This window comes from Lichenostomus cassidix, chromosome Z (genome assembly GCF_008360975.1).
Source record: "Lichenostomus cassidix isolate B80296 chromosome Z, HeHo_3.0, whole genome shotgun sequence".
Classification (NCBI taxonomy): domain Eukaryota; kingdom Metazoa; phylum Chordata; class Aves; order Passeriformes; family Meliphagidae; genus Lichenostomus; species Lichenostomus cassidix.
This window is the reverse complement of record NC_139511.1, coordinates 16,624,322-16,648,367: the sequence shown is the minus strand read 5'-3', so window position 1 is coordinate 16,648,367 and position 24,046 is coordinate 16,624,322. Positions and strand designations below refer to the sequence as shown.

Genomic DNA, 24,046 nt, shown 5'->3' with positions numbered 1-24,046 from the left:
GCATTTTGTTACCAGTGAGCTGTGCCTAACATGTGCCTAACATGAAACTCTAGACTTGGAAAATGCAGGTACACTGACACTGCAGGTATAAAACCCATTTACTTGGACTTTGACTCACTCCATAATAAAAATTAATACAATTAGAAGATTTAAACATTTGAAACACAGAGCTTTTGAGTTCTCATTATGTTGCAGCTAGAGCATTTCTTTTTTCTTCAGCCAGTGAAATCCGCGTCTTAATGGTAAAGTGAAAAAATTTTGGACTGTATCTACTATGTTTTGTATGAAATAGCACTGTAAATGACTTGTGGCTTAGAATTGAGAGCTGCAGCCTCTTTGTAATAAACAATTGTTAAAAAATGTGGATGCTTTGTTGAAAGGCTAATCATACAGTATATATGAATCATCAGGTATTCTCTTGAAAAAGCCTGAGGAAAATGGAAGATGCTGAAAATATGGATCAGATTGAGGAAGACCTTCAGCATTTATAGCCACGAAGAAAACAGAAAGAGGGGGAACTAAAAAGAGATATAATATTCAGTTCATTCAGCAGTCAGGGAGAAGGAAAGAGGAGTGAGAGAAATGTTATGCAGTAAGGAGTTCCAGCACAAAACAAAATAGTTAGAGCAACTTCCTAGTAATGTTGCTGTATTAATCTCTGATATTGCATGAACATTGCACGACAGCTTATAGTTTTACAGTTCCATTGGAAATATGCCTTTTCTGACAAGATATTGAGCAGAGCTTTTTTTCACCTGTGTCTGTGTCTGTGTTTCTAGACACAGTGTCTGTTCTTCCATTAAACCTTGAAATTCATTGATTTTATATATCTATATAGACATATAAATAATACAAAGGAAAGCTGACACATAGAAAGTCACATTTTGTAAATATAATGGTCTGGAAGCTAGAGGCATTCCATGTATATCCATATTAGGAAGCAAGACTGTGTACAAATCTGTTTTTCAGTGGGTTCTACAGTGGAGAAAGTTCAGCTATTATGAAGTCAGCCTGCCTTTATTTGTTGGCATTTAGGGTGGGTCAATATTAGAGACAACTGGATTCATCATGCTCCTGTACTGTTTTTCTCACAGTTAGATATATATATTTGGTTGTGTAAATGGTATTACTCAACTGCTTCGTATCAAACAATGGGTAAAGGTACTGTGGGAGTTAATAGGCTGATGCTGGAAAAGACAGGTTAATCTGTATTTGGCATTTACTCTTGTGGATTTTACTCAAATATACTGTTTAAAACAAAGCTACTTACCTTGGAGAATTTTGAGGCATTCTGTATTATTATAATTTTGTTTTCCTTCTGCAGTGAATTCTTCATGCCAGGACTGGTTGATACACATATTCATGCCCCTCAGTACTCATTTACTGGTACGAGAGTAGACCTGCCTCTTTTGCAGTGGTTGACTTCCTACACGTTCCCAACAGAAGCCAGATACCAGGACAGTGGTTTTGCAGAAGAAGTGTACACCAGAGTTGTTGTAAGTCCTGCAAACGACATTTACCTACTTGGCGACATTCATTTTTGTGTAATGTAGGTATGTTTTCAGAAGGTCAGCATGAAGTGCAGACCATGTTTCACTGTCATGGAAACCAGACAAAGCCAACACAGCCACTGTTCTAATTGCTAGCCAAGATTGTCTGTAACTAGTTCCAGTCTTGTTCGGTTGTTGCTGGAAATATAGTTAATTTAATCACAAGGTTAACAATTAGCTTGTTTATCACCTTTTGTGAATACGATGATCAGCATTTAAGACTACTCTCAAAATAAGTACAGCCAGCAGATGCAGACAACCTCTGCAGAGATAACCAAGCACTGTAATAAAAAGTAAAATTCAGGGGCTATTTCCTTTTCTGCACAAAAATCCTCAATTATGAAATCATCTTCTGCAAAAACTACATGAAAGAGAAGATGCTTCTCATAGATGACAAATTTGGGGTGTTTTGGAGTAGTAAATGATGACATTTCTTCTGCTAAAGTTCTTGTAATAGGAATGTCTCTCATTGCAGAGGCTTTAGATGGAGTCTCTCAGTGGAATTGTGGGACAAAGAGAGTCTGTATGAGCTAGACTGGTTCTGAGCAGTATGAAGGGCTTTAAGGTCCACTGGATGGTCAACAAGTTGCTGGGTCACATTGCAGAGTACTTGTTCTGTCCTATAACTGAAATCTGTCCTTTGATATGTGGACTGAAATATCTTAAACAGATTAAATTATTTGGCCAGCATAATTTGCCTTGCATTTGCCTGTTACTGTGACAGCATCTGTTGTCAACATAATAAAATAACTAATCTGAAATAAATAGTTACACTGTTCCTTTCCACACAAATTTATAAAGAAATTCCTTTCTGCCATCTGCCATGGTAAAAACATGTAGGAGCAGCTTGGTCATAAGCTCTGGTGACAAGCACACGTGCCTTCAGCTCTTAAAGCACAGAGGTGACCTCATCTTCCAGCTGTGTGCCTCAGCACACAGTTACAGTGCAGCCTGGGGGATCCCAGTGCAGCTAAAGAACTCACCCTGCAAGGTGTTTCACCATATCGTCTGGAAAAGAGCTGCCACTGAGAGGTGGAAGCTGGCTGTGGGAGGCTGAACACAGGTTAGGTAGGCTCTCCCCATGTGTGCCCAATGAAACAGGGTCAGGAAAACACCTTCCCCACCAAAGACAGAGAACATCAGTCCCTCCACAGTGTTTGATGGGGCAAATAATAACCTTCAGCTGTTAGAAACAGGACTAAACCTGCATAGACCAGATATTTTTTCACAACTATCATTGTGCTTTTGAAGTTGTACTGAAAACACAGGGGATCTTTTTCAAATCAGAATCCTGTTTCCAACAATCACTTTCTATACTCAGCAAAAGAAATAATTTAGGTGACTTTTGCCTGCTTTTAGCTGGAACCTCCTCTTCGTGCTGATGATCTGGAAACAGAATGTTTTGGATTTCATTTAACAATGTTGTTAGGATTTCAGAAGTAGAGAATTCTCATTTTTAAAGCTAAGAAAGACAAATTGTCTTGTCTCAGTAATGACATGGTTATTTTTGACATTCATTTTTGGAACTCTTAAAGGCTTTCATTCAAATATTGTAAGGAAAAGAAAGAGCTTGGCTTCATGTTTGCCACATAATGAGTTCTAGCATTTCTCAGATTTTGTGTTGGGTGTCCCACCTTCTATCTCATTAAAAAAACCTAAAGAAAATTCTGAAATTACTTTGCAGCCAGAATCCAAAAATGTAGTTTAAACCTGTGTGTTGGATAAGTAGTCAATGTAGTTTGCATCAGTCCCAAGGTCAAGAGAAGCTACAAATTTCATCATGAATTAATGTAACTAAAATTGCTAGTTATTTACTGTTATGTTCCCCAAAAGTGATATGAAGAGGTCTCACCCACCATTTCCATTCAAACACTATAAAAGATAAATAATTAGCTTATGGTCTGAGCAGTTGTACTCAGTTTGCTTTTACAGTTAAGTTTGTTACTTTGTATTTGGGGACAGCAAAGGGTTTTGATACACGAAAACCTGACTAGTTTTTCCAGCTAGATCAGGGAGCTGCCACTGTCCCCAAAAGCAGTGCTTTGCTAATACTAGATAAACAGTGCTTCACTGTGAATATTGGAGAGCCTTTCGTAACTAGGAAATAACAAAAATTACTAGTTTGTATTTCTAAATATAAGCTGGAGTATTTCCAGTTTGGGGGAGGGAATATAGACTGGTTTCTGTGGGTTTAGCCATTGCAAAAATTATGTGAGGAATTTCTGTATTTATTAACAATCTGACTTAAAGAAGCTATTGTGAAATTAAAAATCTGTATTTTACCTTCCCACCTCACTGCACAATTTCACAATAACTAAATGTTCTTGCGGTTTGAAATGAGACCGCCTGTTCTGCATTTTGGCAGCTTTAGTGTTTTTTTTTTCCAGACAGTTGAAACTGATTTCTTTTTTTAGAGACGAACTCTAAAGAATGGCACGACTACAGCTTGCTACTTTGCAACAATTCACACTGATAGTTCTCTTCTTCTTGCTGAAATTACAGGTAAGACTAATGGTGAATTTTGAAGGATATTGTGTGGATCATAGTAGCTGAAAGAAGCTGAATTTAGGAGTTTTAGGCTAGCTAGGGATCTGTGTTTCTCCTAATTTGTTTTTGCTTCATTGTTCCCATCACACTGTGTCCCCAAGCCCCACCTGTTACCCTTGCTCACTGAAGCACCTCTGTCCTACTGTTGCTACTGCTTGTCTCCTCAGTCCAAATCTGCTGCTGCCTGAGCCTGAATTAGATCTGCTGGATTTGTTCTCCAGCTGCAGCTCTCTGCTCTTCTAATCTTTTATTATTTGAGGTTTAAAAGAACTGAAAGACAGGAGGCCTAGTCAGTGCATTAATTTCCTGGTACTCTGAAGTTTCAGCTGATAATCACTGTCAAAAATCTTCACACACCCTCTGAAACTGGAGAAGTGGAAGCTGCATCAGAATCTTATCCTTACCTTCCCTTCACAGTTGCAAATGCCTGCTGTTTGAAAATGTTCTGGTTCTTGCAGGATTTCTCAAGGCCCAGATAGCTCCCAAAGCAGAGAAATTTAATAAGAACTTCAGGTTTCATCAAAAATTACCTACTCTTTATGACTTAGAAGGAAAATTTTGAAGCTATTGCACGCAACAACTCAAAAATAAAAGTGGACAAAGAGATCTGGTTTAGAAACACATTTGACAGCTTAGAATTGAATATTATATGTATGTCTTACACATGAATTCTGATTTATTCATCTAGCATGGGTAAATCTCAAAAAAGAGGCTAGAACAGATCTGGAAATTTCTCCCTCTAACTGCATGTGGGAGGCATGTTAGCAGTCTTGTTCCTTTCTCTTAAGGAGAGATGATTTACTGAGGTCTTTGTGCCTTTTCTCATCTCCAGGCAGTCATCTACTATAGCTTGATGTCATCTACTATACTTTGATGCTTGTGTTTCTCATCCTCTATTTCACAGCCATCTTCATACACTACCATTATGAATTCTGCTTGTGGTTAAACTACAGTAACCTAGTTCTCATTTATAAAGTTGGTTACTGATGTGGAAGAGTGCTCCTATTTAAGTGTTTGTTTCCTTTTTTCATCTTTTCTTTTTATCCTTAAAAGTCACCCGAATGATCCTGACTTAGAGATAAGAACATAAACTCTTTTCATTTAAATGAAGCTGGGTGGGTGGGCTTTAGTTTTTAATTTCAGTACGAGCTTTGATAGTGGTTTCTGAAAACCAGTGATTCTGAGATTTATATTCTCATGCATCTCAACAGATAAATTTGGTCAACGAGCATTTGTTGGAAAAGTCTGCATGGATATGAATGACAGTGTACCACAATACAGAGAAATTACTGCTGACTGTGTCCAAGAGACAGAACGGTAAAATGATAAAATTGATGCCATAACCTTTTAAGATAAGATTTTTCATACATCTGAAAAGCGAATGTGAATCTCACTAGGAGATTGCAGGTGTGAATTTATTAGGAACATGGTTTTTCTTCCTACAGTAATGTCCCCTACAGTTCTGGCAATTCCTGTGTACCCAGCTGCTGCACAGCCCAAGTAGCATCACCCTGGCTTTTCCAAAGACAGGGAGAAGCCACAGATCTAGGGTTTGAGATAATACGTGTGTTTTCTACCTCCTCTTTTCCCTTTCACAGTCCTGTGTGTGGAGGTGATGTGCCCTGACATACAATGGTGAGGTGGCAGCCAGCTCCTTTGTCCCCATTAATTTCTGAGCTATTCCCTTCCACCACTAAGGTTAAGGCTTTGTGCAGGTTGTAGGAGTCAGCTTTCATACACCCTATTTTAAGCATCTCTTCTCCATCACACCACCAGTCAAACTACTCCAACATACAGCTGAGAGAGTGAAGGAGAATCAAATCAAGGCAGTGTTTGCAATGGAGGAGAACCAAGACTGGAGTATGGCAGTCTACTGTCTTATGTTTCTCTTGTCTTTCACACCCATGCTCAGAAAATGATTAAGCAGACATACAGCTCTTCTCATGGGACTATTTATTTACTTGTATAAATGTGTCAAATGTCATGCTGAAAGAGAAAACACCTAAGAGTAATATAAATATCTTACAGCAGTTGTGTGAGGTCACTATCTTATTTTTACAAGTCAGGCTAAAAGCATAACAATGAAAGTTAAAAATGGTCATGAATTTCTAACGGTGTTTATATTTAAAGGTATTTCTAAAACACCTTCACTCTACTAATATTTGGTTTCCTCTATGTAAATCCCCAGTTTTCACAATACAGTGCAAGTCCTGCCAAATGGGCCTGAAAGCAGCAGAACTTCCAGATCTGATAGTTTTAAAAGTTTCAGAATTACCTAAATAGCTGTCTTTTAAATATCTATCTTGTGCCTCCAACTCATTCCTTTTTGATTGTGTAATAAGAACTGTTTCTCAGTTTTGGGTGAAAGGTTGCCACAAGTACTCCAGAACTGTCCAGGGAAGAGAGCTGTGTGCTTCTTGGCATGGATCTTGGGGTACTTACCTGAATCACAGCTATACAGTTGCAGAAGGAGGAAAAAGCTGTTTCTTTAAGAGGGCAACATTTCAATTGTTTTTTTGTTGTTTGGGGTTTTTGAGAATCTAAGAAATGTTAGAGAATGGACTACACTCATTTCAGTTACTCATAGTTTACCTGCAGAAATATTTATATTGTATGCATGAAAACAAGATACAGTTCCAAGTGCTTCATATATTTAATTTAAATTCAAGTCAAGGATTTGCATCTACCATTCTCTGTCAAAGAGGATTCAATAAAATAATAAAAATAATTAAATAATAAAATGGGAATTGAAATCTAGATTACAATATATGGTACTAATAGTTGCAGTTACCTGTAGAGATGAGATGCTATGTTCAAGTCTGTTCTTCTGCTACAGAAGACAGTGATTTGAAACTGAACTTCTCTCCTCGTTGAGAAGTACATAAGCCAACAAACTATAGGTTATATTTGCTAAACATATTTCATCTTATTTCATCAGTACCAAAGTGGTCAACAGTGTTCAAAGAATGTGAAAAACAATGAAAACAGCCATGTTGAAGTTTTGGTTTGTCACCTGAGCATTATACTTCTGTCAAGACTCCTGCTCAAGTGAATATTTTATTACACCAGGTTAATCAGTAAGAGGGAGACAGGCAGATATCTCATTCACATTGCATTGTGGCCCCCAAAGTTAGACAATGGCGGGCTCAAACTTCTTTGGTCACTGCAGAAGTTCCTCTGGTGATCTAGCACTACCTTCAGTGCTATGAATCTAGCCTTTAGTATTATTTATTTTTCCCTCTGAAGATATTTGATAAAGTTGTTACAATGTGTGTTGCAATCAAAATTATGCAGTTTTCTTGCTACAAACGATGGCATAAAAATTCACAGAGATCCTGTCCAGAAAGCATCTCAAACTGGCTTTTGGAAATCATGTACAGACACTGCACAAATGGGCTTTCAAAGAATTTCCCCCCTCCAAAGGCAGAGGAAGTTTAAGTTGCTTCTCTGCATTGTCAGTAGTGACTGCTTGGGTTTTGTGTAGAGGTCTGAGATAGCTTGTTTTATTTAAAAGAGTCAGTAAATCTTTATTTCTCAGAATAGATCATCTGTACTCTAACATTTGTATAAGCATTTCCAGAAAATCAAGGGTTCTTTAAGTGAACAAGGACATATGCATCTACTGTAAGATGTAAAATACTGCTGCATCTTTACAAATTGGATTTTAAAAGAATTTGGCACTGCAATTTAAATTTATAAACAGGTAAATATTCGTTTGTTTTGTTTTCTCCTTCACTAATATGGCAACTGTAGCTTATAATTATATTTTCAATTCACTTAATGCAGCATATGTTTGGTTTTCAGGGAGAACTCAGAATAATTACTGCTGGTCTAAGGCTAGTTATTGCAAATGAAAAAAAGAATAGTCTGCATGTTCAGGGTCAAAGTCAAAACTATCATAATTTAGTGTTACTATCCTGAATTCATTTGGTTCCCACTTTTTATTTCATATGAAAATCTGGCTTAGCTTTTTGTAAAAAAATGATGTATGTCTGCAATGTTTAACAGGGTATCCAAGTATATATTTTTAATATTTTTTTATAATTCATAACAGAGGACAGATTTATAGCAACTGCAATTTTATTTCTACTCTTTTTCAGGTTTGTTAATGAACTACTGGAAAAGAAAGTAAGTAGAGTTCTTTTTTGCATTCACATCTGTATTCAGAAGATGCTTTGTGCATATATGAAATAGTTAATCCTGCCATCCAAAGCTGTTGTCTTAGTGACAAATCAAGAAATATACATCTTTCTGTGTAATGGACAGATGTCATCACTCTGAAAAATGTTCTGCTAGTCACGTTGAGAAATGGACTTGTAACAGTGTAAAGTCAGTTTTCTGTGCTCAGAGCAGAGCAATGTCTTGTGTGTTTCTCTATTGAGTTTGAAATACCTGGCTTCCTAGAAAGGTCAATTTTCTGTTAAAGAAAGGTGGAATTATCACTCTGTGATGTGTGAGTAGACTAATGAAAAGAATTCTCACCAGCAGAAGTCATGGTTTTTTCAGTGGAGTTACTAATCCACTATAAAATCAGTGTTTCGGGTCAGCACGTCTTACAGTTTGTATTTCTAAAGAAATTTAGGCTTACACTGCTGTGGTGAAGATAGTTTTATACTCCAATACTACAAGCAGTAGTACTTTCCCTATCAGCCTTTAGTTTTCAGTGGCTTCTTTTGACATTCTGTCTGAAAATATTCCAGAGCAGATGCCTTGAGTTTAATGCCTAAACCATATGTATTACAAGAGTGAGTTGGCTAATTTGTGAAGACCTGAGCTCCTTTTTTCTGGGAGATAATGCAAGGAAATGCAGTCCAAGTTATCACTTAGTGGCTTGTGCACAGCTCTTGCCTCTGACTGATGGCAGAATTGTAATGCTATTGACCATTTTTACTGAAAATTTTAATCTAGAGGTGCAAAGTGTAAAGCTTTGTAAGTGTTGATGTCTTCTGCACTGTTTCCTGCTGTGTAGCATATCTGATTATATTGCTGCTCTTCCTATCTAGGGAGTATAGGGACAGTTTTTTGCTATTATAAGTAGAGATGGCTGAACAGGAAAATGGGTTTGGTTTTATGGAAACTTGCTGTTTTGCATGATTATATCTTCAATGGTCACTGAAGTGAGACTGAAAAATATCTGATCATTCAACGGACTTATTTCTCATCATGCATATAGAACTGTCAGCAAATAGTATTCAGGGCTGCTGAAGACTAGTAAAATCTCAGTGATTTGTTGAGAGTTCTAATGAAAACAAATCCTTTCATAAGGTTCAATAAAATTGTTTTAATAAATCCCTGCTTTAATTCTCTGTTTCTGCTATGAAATGTCTAATGAAGGCAAGGAAATGATCATAAAGCTTAATTTGAGTTGACAAGGATGCAGTAAGAAATAAGCAATGAAGACAAAACATAATTGCCATGTAAATGCTACTCTTACTTCTGGTTACTGAAATATAGATGTATAATACAAAACCTGTCTTTTTATTATTTCCAGTATCCCAGAGTACAGCCTATAATAACCCCCCGCTTTGGCCCCTCCTGCACAGAAGACTTGCTGAGTGCACTTGGTGATTTAGCACAGACTCATGATCTCCGCGTGCAGGTGAGTTCTGAGAGCTCACTGTGCAATTTAAATGTGGACATCCAGCATGCTGACCATCTGAAGATACTTTCAGGAGGAGCTACCTGTCTGCTGCCCTGATCTCAGCATCCACACTGTTGTAGACTGGCTCTCTCTTTTACCTCACAATCATATAATGTATTACTCATCTATTATTTTAACATCCTTCAAAAACTAAGTGGGACATTGTGTCACCACTCAACTGGGATGGACATGTGCACCATCTCATATCTCTTTGCACCATCACATATCTCTTTTAATGGAACAAATGGAGCTGCTTCTTTGGGTCCCATGAAAACTTCTTTGGGTCTGATAAAAAGGAATCCAACGACTAAATCTAACTACAGGCTTTACAAATACTATTTTCTGTGAATGTGTAGAATGCTCAGGAGGTTGTAATGTCAGATTCAGTGTTGTTTAAACTCTGCATTTTCTGTATTGCAGAGTCACATAAGTGAGAATGAAGAAGAAGTCAAACTTGTGGAGAACATGTTTCCTGCCTACCAGAATTACACCGAATTATATGATAAAAACAAGCTGCTAACCAGCAAGGTAGCAACATAAAAACTTCCCCAAAATAATCCATGTAGAGAATATGATTGTTCACTGTATTTACCTGAAAAATCTGTATTGTTTTGTCAAGGTCAGTGACATCAGCAAAATTCATTTTGTGTTCCCTGTTGAGTTGTTGGATCATTAGACAATCCCACACTGCTCCTAAGAACTTTCGGGAAGGTGAAAAATAAACATATTTTATGCTCCCTTATCAATTTTCCAAAGGCTCCAAAGAGAATTAGGTCAGTGGGATTAGGAGACTGCATAAAGCTGATCATGTAGGAAATGGTAATTCTTGGACAACAACCAGTTATCCTTACATTGCAATGTTCTTGCACACTGGTTTGCCTGAAGATTTCTTCTGTGGTGTTATGGCAGGATCAATTTCACTTTTCCTGTGGAGAAGCAGCCCTCCCTGTTGAATTCTGACCATCAGCCACACTTGCAGACTGGTGCACTTTACTGCTCTGGCTATGCAAACACGCTCTCATCTCATTTTACCAGCTGATTTTACCAAGCTGTGAGAGGTACACTAGCCTGAAGAGTTGAAATTCATTAAAGCTTTATGCTGATGAGATAACTGTAATATACCTGCCCACAGTAATTGCAGGTTGGAGTGCTAGGGCATACCTTATTAGATAGTGGAGTGCCCATGCAAAAGTGGATATGAACAACCTAACTACAGTCAGAGTACTTAAACATCAGTAAAGGTTATTAAAAAATTTAGGAGAGAATTTTCAGAGGCACAAGGGGAAGCTGGAAACACTCTGGGAATTAGCTTTTGAACCCCCATTTCTGTGTTTGAAATTGTACCCCAGTAAATTACTTGTTTACAGTCCTTTTTGTTTGAGAAATCAATATGTACTACTGAAATATGCACACAGTGTTAACCTTTGCTTTCTAGCACAGTCCTTTGCATGCTGATTTGATGTGTTAGTGAGTTCTAAAGAGCACATTTGTGCTGCAAAAGTGCAGGTCTTAATTCTGTCAGACTTTTGTATTGACACAAGTGGAAATGGTTACTTGTGCTTTCTGGAGTCAGGTTCCTGGTTGCTTGGGAAGGCATTCTGTTAAACACAAGCATAACAGAACATCAGATATTCTTCTCTCCTCATCAATTCAAACTAAGACATCAAATCAATTTTTTTTTGTGTTTCAAAAGAAGGAGTTTTTTGAGCTGTTGCTGAAATATATCTTTCTTTTTAAAAAACAGTACAGCTTGGCAGAGATATGCTTCAGCAGCTACCACATGTAGGTTCTGAACTGAAGACGTGGCTATTGTCCTTGCATTTTCAGCTACATTGAGCTTGATGAGCAGAGATGGCAAGGATACAGTGCTATTAGGAGATGCTCAGTGGAAACAGTCTCTGCCATTCTCAATTTTATGAGCAGATTGCAAGATCTAACAGAGCTCTTGCTCTTATCTTTCAGTGGGCATTTGGCATATGAGGTAATGCCAGTTAGATTTGTGTGGAAATAATTGGTTTATGTACTATTAAATTATCCTATCCTATACTTCTATGCTTTGCTTGTGAACTTATTTTTAAAGTCAGCTGTGTAGGCTAAGAAATAAAAGTAATTTATCAGTTGTGTAAAAAATCAGATTATTTTACTTTCAGTATATTTAATCTCTCTCTCTCCTCCCATGATGCAAACATTTAGGGAGTCAATGGGAAACATGCTAGGAGTTCACACATCTTCCATTGCAGCTGATGTACTCCTAGCCCCAGTACTTAATCTCTGTATTAGCTACAAAATATAAATTACATATGTTGCTACAGAGCTAGGACAACTAGGGAGTTTTTGCTTTTTTTCCTTGAAGCTCTTAGGTCACAGCAGTCACTGAAAGAGCAAGCACCCTGTATTCTTACATTAAAAACTGAAAGAAAGCTGAAGGAATGATATGTCGGGCATGCTGAAGTTAATCAGAGTTTTTCCCTCATGGGTTTTAATAGCTTTGTTCAAGAAGTGCATTAATTTCACTGGATGATAATGTTTCCTTTTTGGTTATTTAAAGCAGTGCAGCAAAACTCACAGCCACAGAAATAAATGCAATATTGACTAAATTGGTGATTCTCTTTTTCTTTAGACAGTGATGGCTCATGCCTGTCATCTTTCTGAAGAGGAGCTGAAACTTTTTAGTCTTCGTGGAGCTGCAATCTCACATTGCCCCAATTCTAACTTTTCGTAAGTTTAAAAAAAAAGAAAAAGAAAATAAGAATGGTGTATAATTAAATAAAGCTGTTGTTTGTGTAGTACCCTGAATTGATGCCACCACTGCAAAGCTGTGTGTATGGTATCTCATTACACCATGAATGACATATTGCATTGAGCATGACCATTCATCATCCATTTCTGCATAGCATGCTCTGGACTGACTTGTGGTCTTTCAGTCTAGCTATTGCAAATAGATCTATATTGTATCTGTATAAATCTGTCAGGGTTTGACCACACAATGGTAGATTCAAGGCATCTCCCTTCCCCTCTACAGTGTGCTCATGTTTTGGGGGAGTGGACTATATAGTCTTCTTTCTATTGAACAGACATGAGATACTGCATGGTACCCAGCCAGAGTGAATAATAAACCAAATCTTGGACGTGTTAAAGGAGAGTCTTTGTCACAAAATGGCTCTGCAGCCCTGCTCTTCTTGAATTTTTTCTGCATGTATCTCACATTTTTATTCTTCCAATCCAGGTTGCGCAGTGGTGTCTTAAATGTGCAAAAGGTTCTCGAGCACAATGTGAAGCTTGGTCTTGGCACAGGTTAGTAGTTTGCTGTAAAAGTGGTTTCTGGAAACTATTGGGAGACACAAAAACATTCACCTGTTCAAATTTAAAAATCAGCATGTCTCGACCTTTTGGTCGTCCTTTGTTTTCCTCACTAGAGTAAGGTAGTCTAGAGTATTGAAATCTAGGGCTGGTCCAAAATTGTTTAAAAAGAAAACAAAAAATTAGTGAAGAGTTTTTTTCCTGTTGTGAGCTTGAACAGGGCTTGAACCATGACTTTTCACGTTTCTGTTTTTGTGTTGTGTTCTATTCACCTGACTGTGTGTGAGAGCATGTTTGTTGTGAATTATGCCTTGGAGACAGTTCTTAGCAGTAGAACTTGTTGGGTTTACCACATATGTCTCTTCTTAACTTCTAATTAAAGCTTTTAGAAATCTGACATAGAGAATTATGTCCAAATCTTGTTTCTAAGACTCTGATCCCTTCCAGATGTTGCTGGTGGATATTCAGCTTCTATGCTTGATGCTATAAGGAAAACAATGATGGCATCTAATAGCCTTCAGATCAATAAAGTGAATGAGACAGGACTAACTCTTGAAGAAGCTTTCCGGCTTGCCACTCTGGGAGGAAGCCAAGGTAAGAGGACAATTATTTTGTGTGCACACAGAGGGCACAACTCTTTTCTATTATATGTTTCCCTGCCTTCACAGGAGATTCATGGATTTTTTGGTGTTAGAGTGAAGTCTAGCTGGTGGGCAGAGATAATCCATCAGTCTCTCATACCCATACTGGGCTTATTAGAGAAGAGTACTCTATTAAAGTTGAGAGTTTAATAACAAAACCTCAATGGCTTTTCAGGGTTGTACAATTGCTCTGCAAAGATTCTCAGACTTCTTAGTCATAAGGTCGTAAGTGCTTGTCTATTTATTGTACCAGCTGGAAATTTGTTTTCTCAGCAACATCACCCAGAAGAAAAGCTGCAATTACTGTAAAATCATGCATTCTATTTGTCATCAGTTTCTAATTTTGCTCATGCTTTCTGAGCTGTCAGTGAAGCAGTTTGTCGCAAATCAAAACATCATGCAAATCACTCCTCACACAGGGAAAAGCAGAAAATGTAAACTGGATATCCACTCTGGTTGTTCAAGACATCTGCAGAATGCAGTCATATAGCATGTGGGTTGTCCTGGTGGGTAACCAGTTTTGTCATGATCAGTGTGCACATACCAATATATAAAATTAAAAATTTTAGTGGAACTAGTATGATTTAGCAGAGAGGAAATACACACATAAGTGAAAACCTGTTATTATTTCAGTTAGCAGAAAGGAGCTCACTACCTGCTAAAGCACTGGTCCCAAATCTTTTCAGTGTAACATCTGTGTAGCTGTCAAAAACCTCCATTGGGAATTATAAATGGAAGTTTGAAAGATGTAGTGAAAATGTCATCAAACTGGTCTTCTCAGGCCTGCATTTGAATTCCTGGAGAGTGTAATGGGGGAAAAAGAGAAGACAGAGGATGGGCAGGGAGCAAAAAAGGGTTCTTTTCCCCATGATGTATACTGTTCCATAAAGTGTAACCATAAACTAGCTGAGACCCAGAAAGGAAAATTTATAAAAATCCCAAACTCATATGAAGTTTCCCTTCTGAGCTACTCTTGTGCTTTTTCTATATTTGGTTTCCTTAGCAAAGTATGATTTTTTTATATTGATTTTAAGCTGTTTTGTCCTTACTGAATCAGTTTTAAGGGGAGAATATAAATTGCTTGTACAAGCTTACAGTAGCCTGGATACTGAAACTTAAAATTTCAGTAGTGGAAATTCAAATGAGTTATTCTTTGTTAGAATAATTTGCTTTGTTAAGACTCCTAAACACTTGTCACCCTCTTGTGTTTAATCTAAAAATTGCATTCTGCTCAAAAACATGAAGGAATATGAGATCATTTTAGTTGGAGCAGTAGGTAATCAAAATATTTAATAATTTGTCAGAATTTAAACAGCTTTAAAATATTGTGATATTCCTGCCACTCACAAACTTCACTGAAGATTGAAGTTCTTTGTCAGAGCAATCAGAAAACAAATCAACAAATTATTTGCAGATGTTATGCTTTTTGATAACTTAATTTCAGAGTATTGGGAAAATTTATATAATTCATAGATACTTTCTACAACTTAAAACTATCCTACTTTATTTCTAAGGAGACAAGATGGCCTCTTTAGGTATTCTAAGCACTTACAAGCCCCCACTCTCTGAATATAAATATGTAGGTTTTCAGGACATGTGGACCTGAGAACCTGAGGTTGTAATGTTTTTAGGAAAGTTTTGAAAATATAAAGCTAAATAATAGACCACAAGAGAAGCCTTACAGGTAGGTATGAGACCTTCAGATTTGGCTAGGGTTATTTTCCCACACCATATTATTCTTTGTTCCTACTAATTACAATTAGTTATCCTCACTGGACACCTCTTTTATTATCATGTTACTATGATAATATTACTATGATATATTACTGTTGTAATAGACCTATACAACCTTTCAAAGTTGCTTAAAGTGTTTAAGAAATGCAATCTAATACTGCCTTAGCAAGGTGACTGTTATTATGTAGACTTTACTGTTTCTCTGACTTAATGTCATTGCTCCATTTGGAGTTTTAATGTTTTTCAATATAACCAATTGTTTCTTAAGTTTCCTAAGAACTCAGGTACTAACATACTCACCACTGATTTTGGTTTTGCGTTTTCCTTATAATCCGCTGAATTCTTGTTTGTCTTATGAATATTTCAAGTAAGTTTCCAGGTATTTCTACATGGTGGAAAGAGGCTGGTGCTGAAGATGTGTTTGTGAGCTTATTTTCTTCCTCAGCTCTAGGACTAGATGATGTGATTGGAAACTTTGAGGTGGGCAAAGAATTTGATGCACTGCTTATCAACACGAAGGCTTCAGACAGCCCTTTCGACTTGTTCTCTGCTGATGATTTTGAGGTAATCAGAACAGGATTGATGAACAAAAAAATTAATGGAAATGATGTGGGTAAGGTCCATGATACAGACAGAAAAAGTTTCTTGAGGGTTATTCCGGTGACAGGAATTGGATGTACTCCACCCATGCTGTCTGAGGTTCGGCTTAGAGGTTCTATGTTTGTTTTCCTTCAAAACCTTGCTGTCCTCAGTGACAGTCACATAACACCATGAGCAAAAATGCATGTAATATTTTTAATGCATGTTTTATTAGTCCAAGACAACAATTAGAGTTACCTATTTGCAGCAACAAATGGCAGCCAAGAAAAATCAATTTCGTTTTAGTCAATTCTTGGAGTTCAGACTGAAAAATGACAACCTATTGCCAGAGAAAGGTTAGGTTGCCTTTACTTCTCTGCTGCTCCAAAACTAGTGAAGCACTCAAGATGGCTAATTTGAGTTAAAAGCACATTTTTTTTGTTAACATTAAAGCAGTGTTGTCTATGTACACACCTTCTCATACAAAAACCTTCTCTGACTTAAAAAAGATAATAAAGAGCAGTTACTTGAGTTTATAGATGTGGTCAGACTGCCTGAAAACAATTCCAGTTCTGTAAAAAGTATTATTTTTCAGTTTAAATCTAAACCTTTTTAGCTAAGCTGCTGGTCCTTAAGACTTCACAAATGTTTAAATTTTGTTTTCTTTTCAAAAAATAGATTATGTCTGTTAAGTTCTGATTTCACTGTCACTAGGAATATTTAGGAGAACTGTTTTTATAATTTCTTTCAAACTTCAAATAATTATCATCTGGCACAGCAGATATTGCTTTCTGAATTTGTTTTCTCTCATTTTTTATAGGACACTCTCCAGAAGTTCCTGTATCTAGGTATGTTTTGATTTTCAACTCATGTAGAATTGTTGTTTCCTACATCAAACTTCATCTAAATAAATGTAGGGGTTAGTAATAAATTTATTTATATATACATAAGTATATATTTGTTTGCAGTGATTAAATATATTTACTCAACTGCTATATAAGCTCTAACATGTCCCTGATAATTAGTATTAATATTTTACATTAATAATTAAAAATTGACTTATATTTATTTGTAAATATGTCACTGAGTCGTGATGTTGAGGTGCCAGGTGCCAGCTCTGGGCACAGCTGTGCCATGCTCTAACTGAACTTTTGCCTTTTTGAGGAGCTGTCTGGGTCAAACCAGCTTTCTTGTTGGCTGGTTCCTGAGCCAGTTCAGCTACTGTGTAATAAATCATTTTCTGTACAGATACAGAATATTTTTGGGGTTTGGATCTTCTGAGTATACAGAAAATCCATGACACCATTGCAGCAGCTGAATGCTATGTTTATTTTTTAAAAAAAGCACGGGTTGCTAAAATGTTTATTGATCCTTGTGGTAGTCCTGGCTATTTCTCTGCAAATGGACTTCCTTAGTCCTAGGAAAAGGTCATTGCAGATTATGTGTTCCAAAACTGACTTTGTGGACTGTATAATCTTCATTAATTAAATCAGTGCATGTATTTATGTGCAAATCTCTCTTTTGACCATGTTATTTCAGGTGATGATCGGAATATTTCTGAAGTGTATGTGGCTGGAAAGCAAGTGGTTCCTTTTTCAAGCTCTGTATAAATCTATTTCTCTTTTGCAAAATGTTCTGCTGATCATTCGGCGTCTGATTTGGAAAAGATTGATTAATCACAGTGCCTGATCATCAGGAATGACACCTCACTTTTGGTTAATGTTATAAAACTTGCAAACCTTGAAAAATCTGTTAGACCTTTCAAGAATTACTTTACCAAAATTTTCACAGTTCTAGAGGAAATGGCTATTTAAAATTCTTTGTAAAAATAGCATTTGTGCATTGTTAGGGGATTTGATAAATATCTTATTTAAAGAGAGCACCTGCTGTTCTGTTTAATAATAATATGGGGAGCATTATGAGGAAAAAATGAGATGCTCATTGTCTGTAATGCATAGGACTTTAAAAAAACCCAGTGCTAGTAAATTGATTTTGCAGGTAGTCAATATAATGGAAGAATGCTATTTCCATAATATTGTCACCAAGTACGGAAAAATCAGTGTCATATTGGAGAACGTAGAATAGTTTTCAGCTTTTTCTGGGAGATTAAAAAAAATTATTATTTAATTTAAAGCATTATTTTTAAAAGGAATTAAGTAAGAAGTGTGTGTTTATAAATAAATAAGGGTCCTTATCAAAGGGGTTATAATTGTCATTTGTAGTCAGACACTCCATTGAATTACCTTCATCTGAGTGACAGCTGAATGAAACTTCTGTTAAATTAGAAGCAGGCACTAAGATGTCTCTGCAGGCCACATAATGGCAAACAAATTAAGAGGGTTTTCTGGACTAAGAGGGAGTTCATCTAGTTCAGCTTCATCTAGTTCAGCATCCTGCAGTATCTTCCCAAACTCATTTGCTCCTGACTGTTCAGACAGGATGATATCATGTCCCTTCTCTTTTCTGCAAGGGAAGTGAGTGCATTTAAAAAATTTCCAAGAGAAGTGGTCTCTTTCTGGCCATTGCCACCTTTAACTTGAGGTGCAAATCATCACTGAAAAAAGCAGCTCAGCTTTAATGTCCTCTTTGTGTCTTTCAATGTGGCAGCCATAATTACAGCCCTATACAATTCTAGGGTTCCAGGTAAAAAATATGCCCTTTTTGTTTTGGAAATCTGTGTGACTTCCTTTCCTAAAACGGCATATTTCCCTGCTTTTTATCAGAGCTTTTTTTTTTTTTTTTTTTGGTAAGATTTGTTTGAGGGGATTGCTTCTCTATTATTTTTTGCAATAGAAAGGATGTAAGCTTTTATTTTAGGGTCATTGGATACCAATAGTGTATTTAGATACTGTAAATGTGTGTTGAATATGGTTTTAAAGCCTGCGTCAAACTTCTTTGATTTCACTAAGCCTTGTTTTGCACTTTTATCTCACTGCCTGGGGATATAGGACTTACCTCTGTTCACAAAACAAGGGAGGTCACTGCACCAAAGTTTCACTTCATGTCTACTTCAGAGAGAGTGCTTGGCCCAACGTCACTCATAATGTTCTGACTTTAAAAGCATTTTCAGACCTCATGTATTGTTATGATTATGCCTACATGAGACAGCATAACATCCAGGGGAAGTGTAACAGCTCATTGGGGCACTTGAAGCAGTACAGTGTGTTTGGTGTGGTTTTTTTGCCAAAGCTGAGGGCCAGCCCAAGCAGCAGGGAATGACAAGCAGATGTGCTGCAGACATCACCTGAATGCAGTCGCTCACCCAGAGCTCGCTCAGGTATCTGCCAGGTTGCTGCACTGTGCCACTGCTTGCTGAGGTACAGCCTTCCTACCCATGATGTTCAGTGACTTCTAAGGCTTTAGGAGTCCAGATCTAAGGATTAATATTTACACATTCCATCAGGATGTTTTCTCAACCGTTATGTTTTTCATGTGTCCCAATCACATACACAGTAGCACAGTTGTTCAGCAAATAACAATCTTCAGCTCTTTCACTTGGTTTCCTGATTCAGGGAGCATTTTTTCTCATGAATTTTGACATGAATTTAATTGACCAAACTTTCGCATTTCAAAACCAAAGATCTGTGAGACACATGTTCTAATCCTCCCAGTTACTGTTTGAAACTCCTTTTAGGGAATCACATGGTTTTCAGCTTTGGCTTTCCTGTGGTGGAGAAAGATCACACAGCCTTGTATAACAATGTATGCTAGTGCCCTACTTCTTTGCCTCCAGAGCTATGAATTAAATCAATGCATTTATTTTAGTGGTAGTCTTAACTGTCTCTGACTTAATTGTTTTCCCATTATTTTGTGGTGTTTTTAAGAAAGGAATTCAGCATTTCTTCTTAAAATACTTTTGGAGGTGGACAGGTTGCTTATTTGCAAATTGGGAACACACTACAACTTTTAACAAGCTCAGGACTACACTGCTGGCCCAGCTGCAAAGGGACTCTCTAGGATAACTGCTGCCAGTGAGCTTTGTATCTGAATATTCACTGTGTTGTGAGCAGTTTGACTTTTGTTAATTTCAGGGACAAGGTAGGTACTCACCTTTTGATTATAGATTATTGATGTCTAGTATCCAGACACTATCTGGACTTAGAAATGTAAAATCATCTTAAGAATCTCAGCTGGAGGAGGAATTCTTCCTGCAGGTAGTGCCATGGGCTGCCTGCAGCACTCTGCAATGCCCAAGCCCAGGAGGAGCAAGGACCAATATATATAGCATTACATTAAATTCTGAGGTGCTTAGGGGTGAAGGAAAGTCTGAATTTCATGTTTGAGGAGGCCAGTGGAGGAATTCATAGAACAAATTAACTGTGAGGGTCTTTTGACAGCATCATCTTAATTAGAATTGAATGGAGAAAAAATGTACCACCAGAAAAGTTAAGGGGGTCATCTGAGGCAGTCCCAAAAGCTTGTTCAGTGGAAGATGGCTTATGCACGGAAATTTTAAGATTTTAGGTCATATAGAGGATGTAGTTGCCAGATTTCTCTGAAGTAACTTTGAGAAAGTCAGTAAGGATCCCACTATGAAGTTTTGGTCCTTGGGACACCCTGCCTGTGTGTAGTTTTGGAAAGGTATTTGTTACAGTGGGGGAGGATTAGTGGATAAAAGCAGTTACTGCTGAGCCTTACACATCTACACACATTCAGTGTGCTTGGACAGATGCTCCCACTGCATGTGCACTTTGGAGCAGGCTGAGCCATGGGCTCAGGTTCTTACTGTCTCAGAGACTGGAGTGTATTTGTAAGGCAGCTGAGCCTCCAGTGTAGTTTCCTCCAAAATAATTCTTATATACCAAAACCACCCTGCAAATTGAACCAAGGTTCAAAAAGGGAGAATGACTGGGGATTCAGAACAGCACTATTGTCTCAAACCAAAATGCTAATGGAGGCTTGGAGGCTAGAACTTGAACTATTCCCCCTCTGTCCTCATCCTGTCACAGAACTTAGTAGGTGAATACAAATTGAAGCAACCTTCTTCCACCTTCCTTCCTTTTCCCCACCCCACCCCCCCAAAAAAAATTAAAATTAAACAACTGAACACTAAGGGGATATGAGTATGTGGAAGAAAATAATGGGATAATTTTCAGTCAGTATAAACTGACACATATGGCAGTATAAATAGACTGATTTAAGATAAAACCTCTGGAAAAATGTACATGCAACAGATTCCAGATGTCTCTCCCCACAAGTTGTCTTACAGATGGCGGATGAGATCTTTCTTTCTTAATATGTCTTTATGTTCAATGGTAGCACACCATTCAGACAAAGGAAAAAAAGGGTATTTGTGTAGAACTCGCTTGTTGGGACAGTATGCTTACTGTATGCTATGGTCAGATGAGCACTTATTTATTATAAATAGAATGTATTTGAATTACTGTTATATGTTGATCTCATTGTGTCACTTTAGGTTTTGAAATATGAGTAAGAATTGCCTATGCATTATGCAGCATTATTTAAATTATTCATGTGTGGCAAGTGGAGTTCTGCACTTTAAAATGTTGCCTTGGCCTAATGTTTATATTTATGCTGTATTTTTTGTGCAATCCTGAAGTTTTGTAGGGGGGAAAAATGTGTATTTTTTCATTGCACTGAAATTTTCAGTAAGTGGACTTTCTGTTAGAAAAGGGAACTTTAAAATGACCCTGTCTAAAAGTCTGTGCCTGATTATACACTCATGAATGGAAAAATTATAATGGTTTTATGTACTTGAATAGTAACATTTTAATTTAAAAATAAGTGCAGATAAATAAAATTTTTAGAATATAATTATGATAATGCAATGCATTATAAAGGTAGAAAAAGGTATTCTTGTTAAATATCTACAGATTTATTGAGCAAAAGAGAACATAGCTATTCTTGATTATTCATTTAAAAAGAATACATAAGTCTATAAAAACAAAAAGCCCAGGTTCTTTCAAAGAATTTCCCATGTTTAAAAGGAAAAGGTATTAATGTCATTACTCAGACAAGCTGTTTAAAAAAATTATTTTAAGCATTTCCAGGAAATATCCATAACAGGTGGACAGAGTTTAAAGTTCTGGATTTTCATGAATAAATGGTGCTGTTTTATTTGCACCTTGGTGTGTGGTAGGAGTCAACTCACCTGTGACATTACGGTGTAGAATCACAGGATTAGCTGAGTTGGAAGGGACCCTCAAGGGTCATCGTGTCCAGCTCCTGGTCCTGCACAGCACCATCTGCAAGGACAGGGGAAAAATGTATTTCAGGAGACATTTGAAAAGAGTGGTAGCAGAATACAAAATACTGCTAAGTAGAAAGGAGATAGATCAGAGGAACTCCTAGAAAGAAGATGACATGTCAGTGAAATTTCAGGTGGGAAATGATCAGAAAATTCTCAGGTAATGTTCTGTTTAATCATGGATGTCATTCCTTCTAAAAGTCATTGAGGTCCAAAACCTGACCAGGTTTCCAAAGCAATTGCTTACATGCTTAATAATACAAGCCCAAATACCTGCTCATGGCATAGTTATCTAACTCTTTGCAATTTCTAGACCTCTGCTTCAAACTTTAAATCAAAATTACCTGTAACAGCTCCAGAAGAAACAATGTAAGGATACATCATGTTTTATCTACACCTGTCCTGTGAAACATCTATCTCTGGCCAGAACAGGGGCTGAATTAATCTGGTCCCAGTGAAAAATTTCTGTTTCTTCATGTCCCAAACATCATCTCCTGTCATGTGCCTGGTGATGCAGTGATCGCTGAGTCCAGCACAGGACAAAGAGTCTGGTGTGACTGAAGTGACTGGATACAAACTGGTTTAAAAATCAGATTGTTTCGAAATTAGGTTCATTGCTGAGACCACAGCACATTTTAAATTACACAATCATATATTGAATACTGAACTTTTGGATACTTGGATTTGGCTTAAAGCTGTGGGGTTTTTAAGCCCTTGCACTATATGTGCAGCAACTTGTGCTTCTCTCAAAAGAGAAACCAGCAAATGACATCTGAAAAGTATGAAAAAATGTAACAAGCTCAACAAAAATAATTCTTGGGAAGCCAAAAGGATATCAGCAACATTTACAACAACCTGTTGTTGTAAGTTAATAGAACTGTTAGTTTTTGTGGAAAGGCTGAGCAATGTTTTTGGGAGGCAGTTTCCTGGAAACTTCAGCGGAAATTCTTTTTTAGGAAATGCCCAGAATCAGTGTGCTCCAAACAAGAAGGTCCCTTGTGGCTTCTGCAGAGGCAGTCACTTCTGCAGAAGTGAATGCATAAGTCATGCCAGACCCTAGACCTTGTCATGACTCAGAAGTATGTATTAGCTTTAATTCTGGCACTGGCTCATGGTTTCTCATAGGCTTAGTCTTAGTTTGAAAATAACTATGGTAAAGGAATGGAGCTGGGAGAAGGATATGGATAAAGGGCAATCTTATACCAGCCTGCCTAATCTTATACCAGCCTGCCTAATGCCTCAACTCAAAATATCTGTCCTGCCAGGTGATAATATTTCCACAGCTCTTAGACTCAATGATTTGGCTCAATGACTTGAGTCAACTGGTAAAAATTAAACTCAGTCAGGACTAGGCCATAAACTCTGAGCAGCTGACAAAAACAAAAATGTTTTACTGTAATCTGCACTTAAGTCACCAGAGGCTTTCCTTAGCCAAGGGCTCCTAGGCACATAGAGATACAAAAACTGCCCTGGAGATAAGCCTGCAGGAGCAGGGGGCAGTGTTAGTGACCACTGAAGACTGTAAATTGCATCCTGTCTGGTCTTGCTTGAAGACAAATTTTCTTTCCCCAAAGGAGAGTTCACATCTTGCTGGAGTAAGCTTTTCTGATGCTGATTTGTCTGCTTGTCACCTGTTGTGCATAAGCTCTGGTTCATGTGAAAATGCCTAACTGGAGTTAATGTTGTTGAATTTATCCTTCCTTTTGTACTTGTGCATTTCAAGAAAGAACAATGTATTAGGAGAAATGGTATATGCGATTTCCACTGTTCTGCTTGGTTTTGGTCATGCTAAATAGGAAGTCATGTACTGTTGAAACAAAATAAAGAGGCCTTGTGTTTACTCCAA

At 37.3% G+C, this 24,046-nt stretch overlaps 1 protein-coding gene across 2 annotated transcripts in view; it reads left to right on the top strand.

Moving 5' to 3' along the window:
• Positions 1-24,046, top strand: part of GDA (guanine deaminase) — a 29,660-nt gene extending 5,614 nt beyond the window's left edge. The window contains exons 3-14 of one of the 2 annotated variants that reach the window (XM_085041849.1): positions 1,325-1,496; positions 3,965-4,052; positions 5,309-5,414; positions 8,198-8,225; positions 9,589-9,696; positions 10,159-10,266; positions 12,359-12,456; positions 12,965-13,032; positions 13,486-13,632; positions 15,859-15,977; positions 16,813-16,840; positions 17,532-24,046. In XM_085041849.1, coding sequence (XP_084897975.1) covers positions 1,325-1,496; positions 3,965-4,052; positions 5,309-5,414; positions 8,198-8,225; positions 9,589-9,696; positions 10,159-10,266; positions 12,359-12,456; positions 12,965-13,032; positions 13,486-13,632; positions 15,859-15,977; positions 16,813-16,840; positions 17,532-17,602 — 1,141 coding nt within the window. In that variant the 3' untranslated portion in view covers positions 17,603-24,046. The remainder of the gene's footprint in view (positions 1-1,324; positions 1,497-3,964; positions 4,053-5,308; positions 5,415-8,197; positions 8,226-9,588; positions 9,697-10,158; positions 10,267-12,358; positions 12,457-12,964; positions 13,033-13,485; positions 13,633-15,858; positions 15,978-16,812; positions 16,841-17,531) is intronic. The other variant, XM_085041848.1, reaches the window with a different exon arrangement.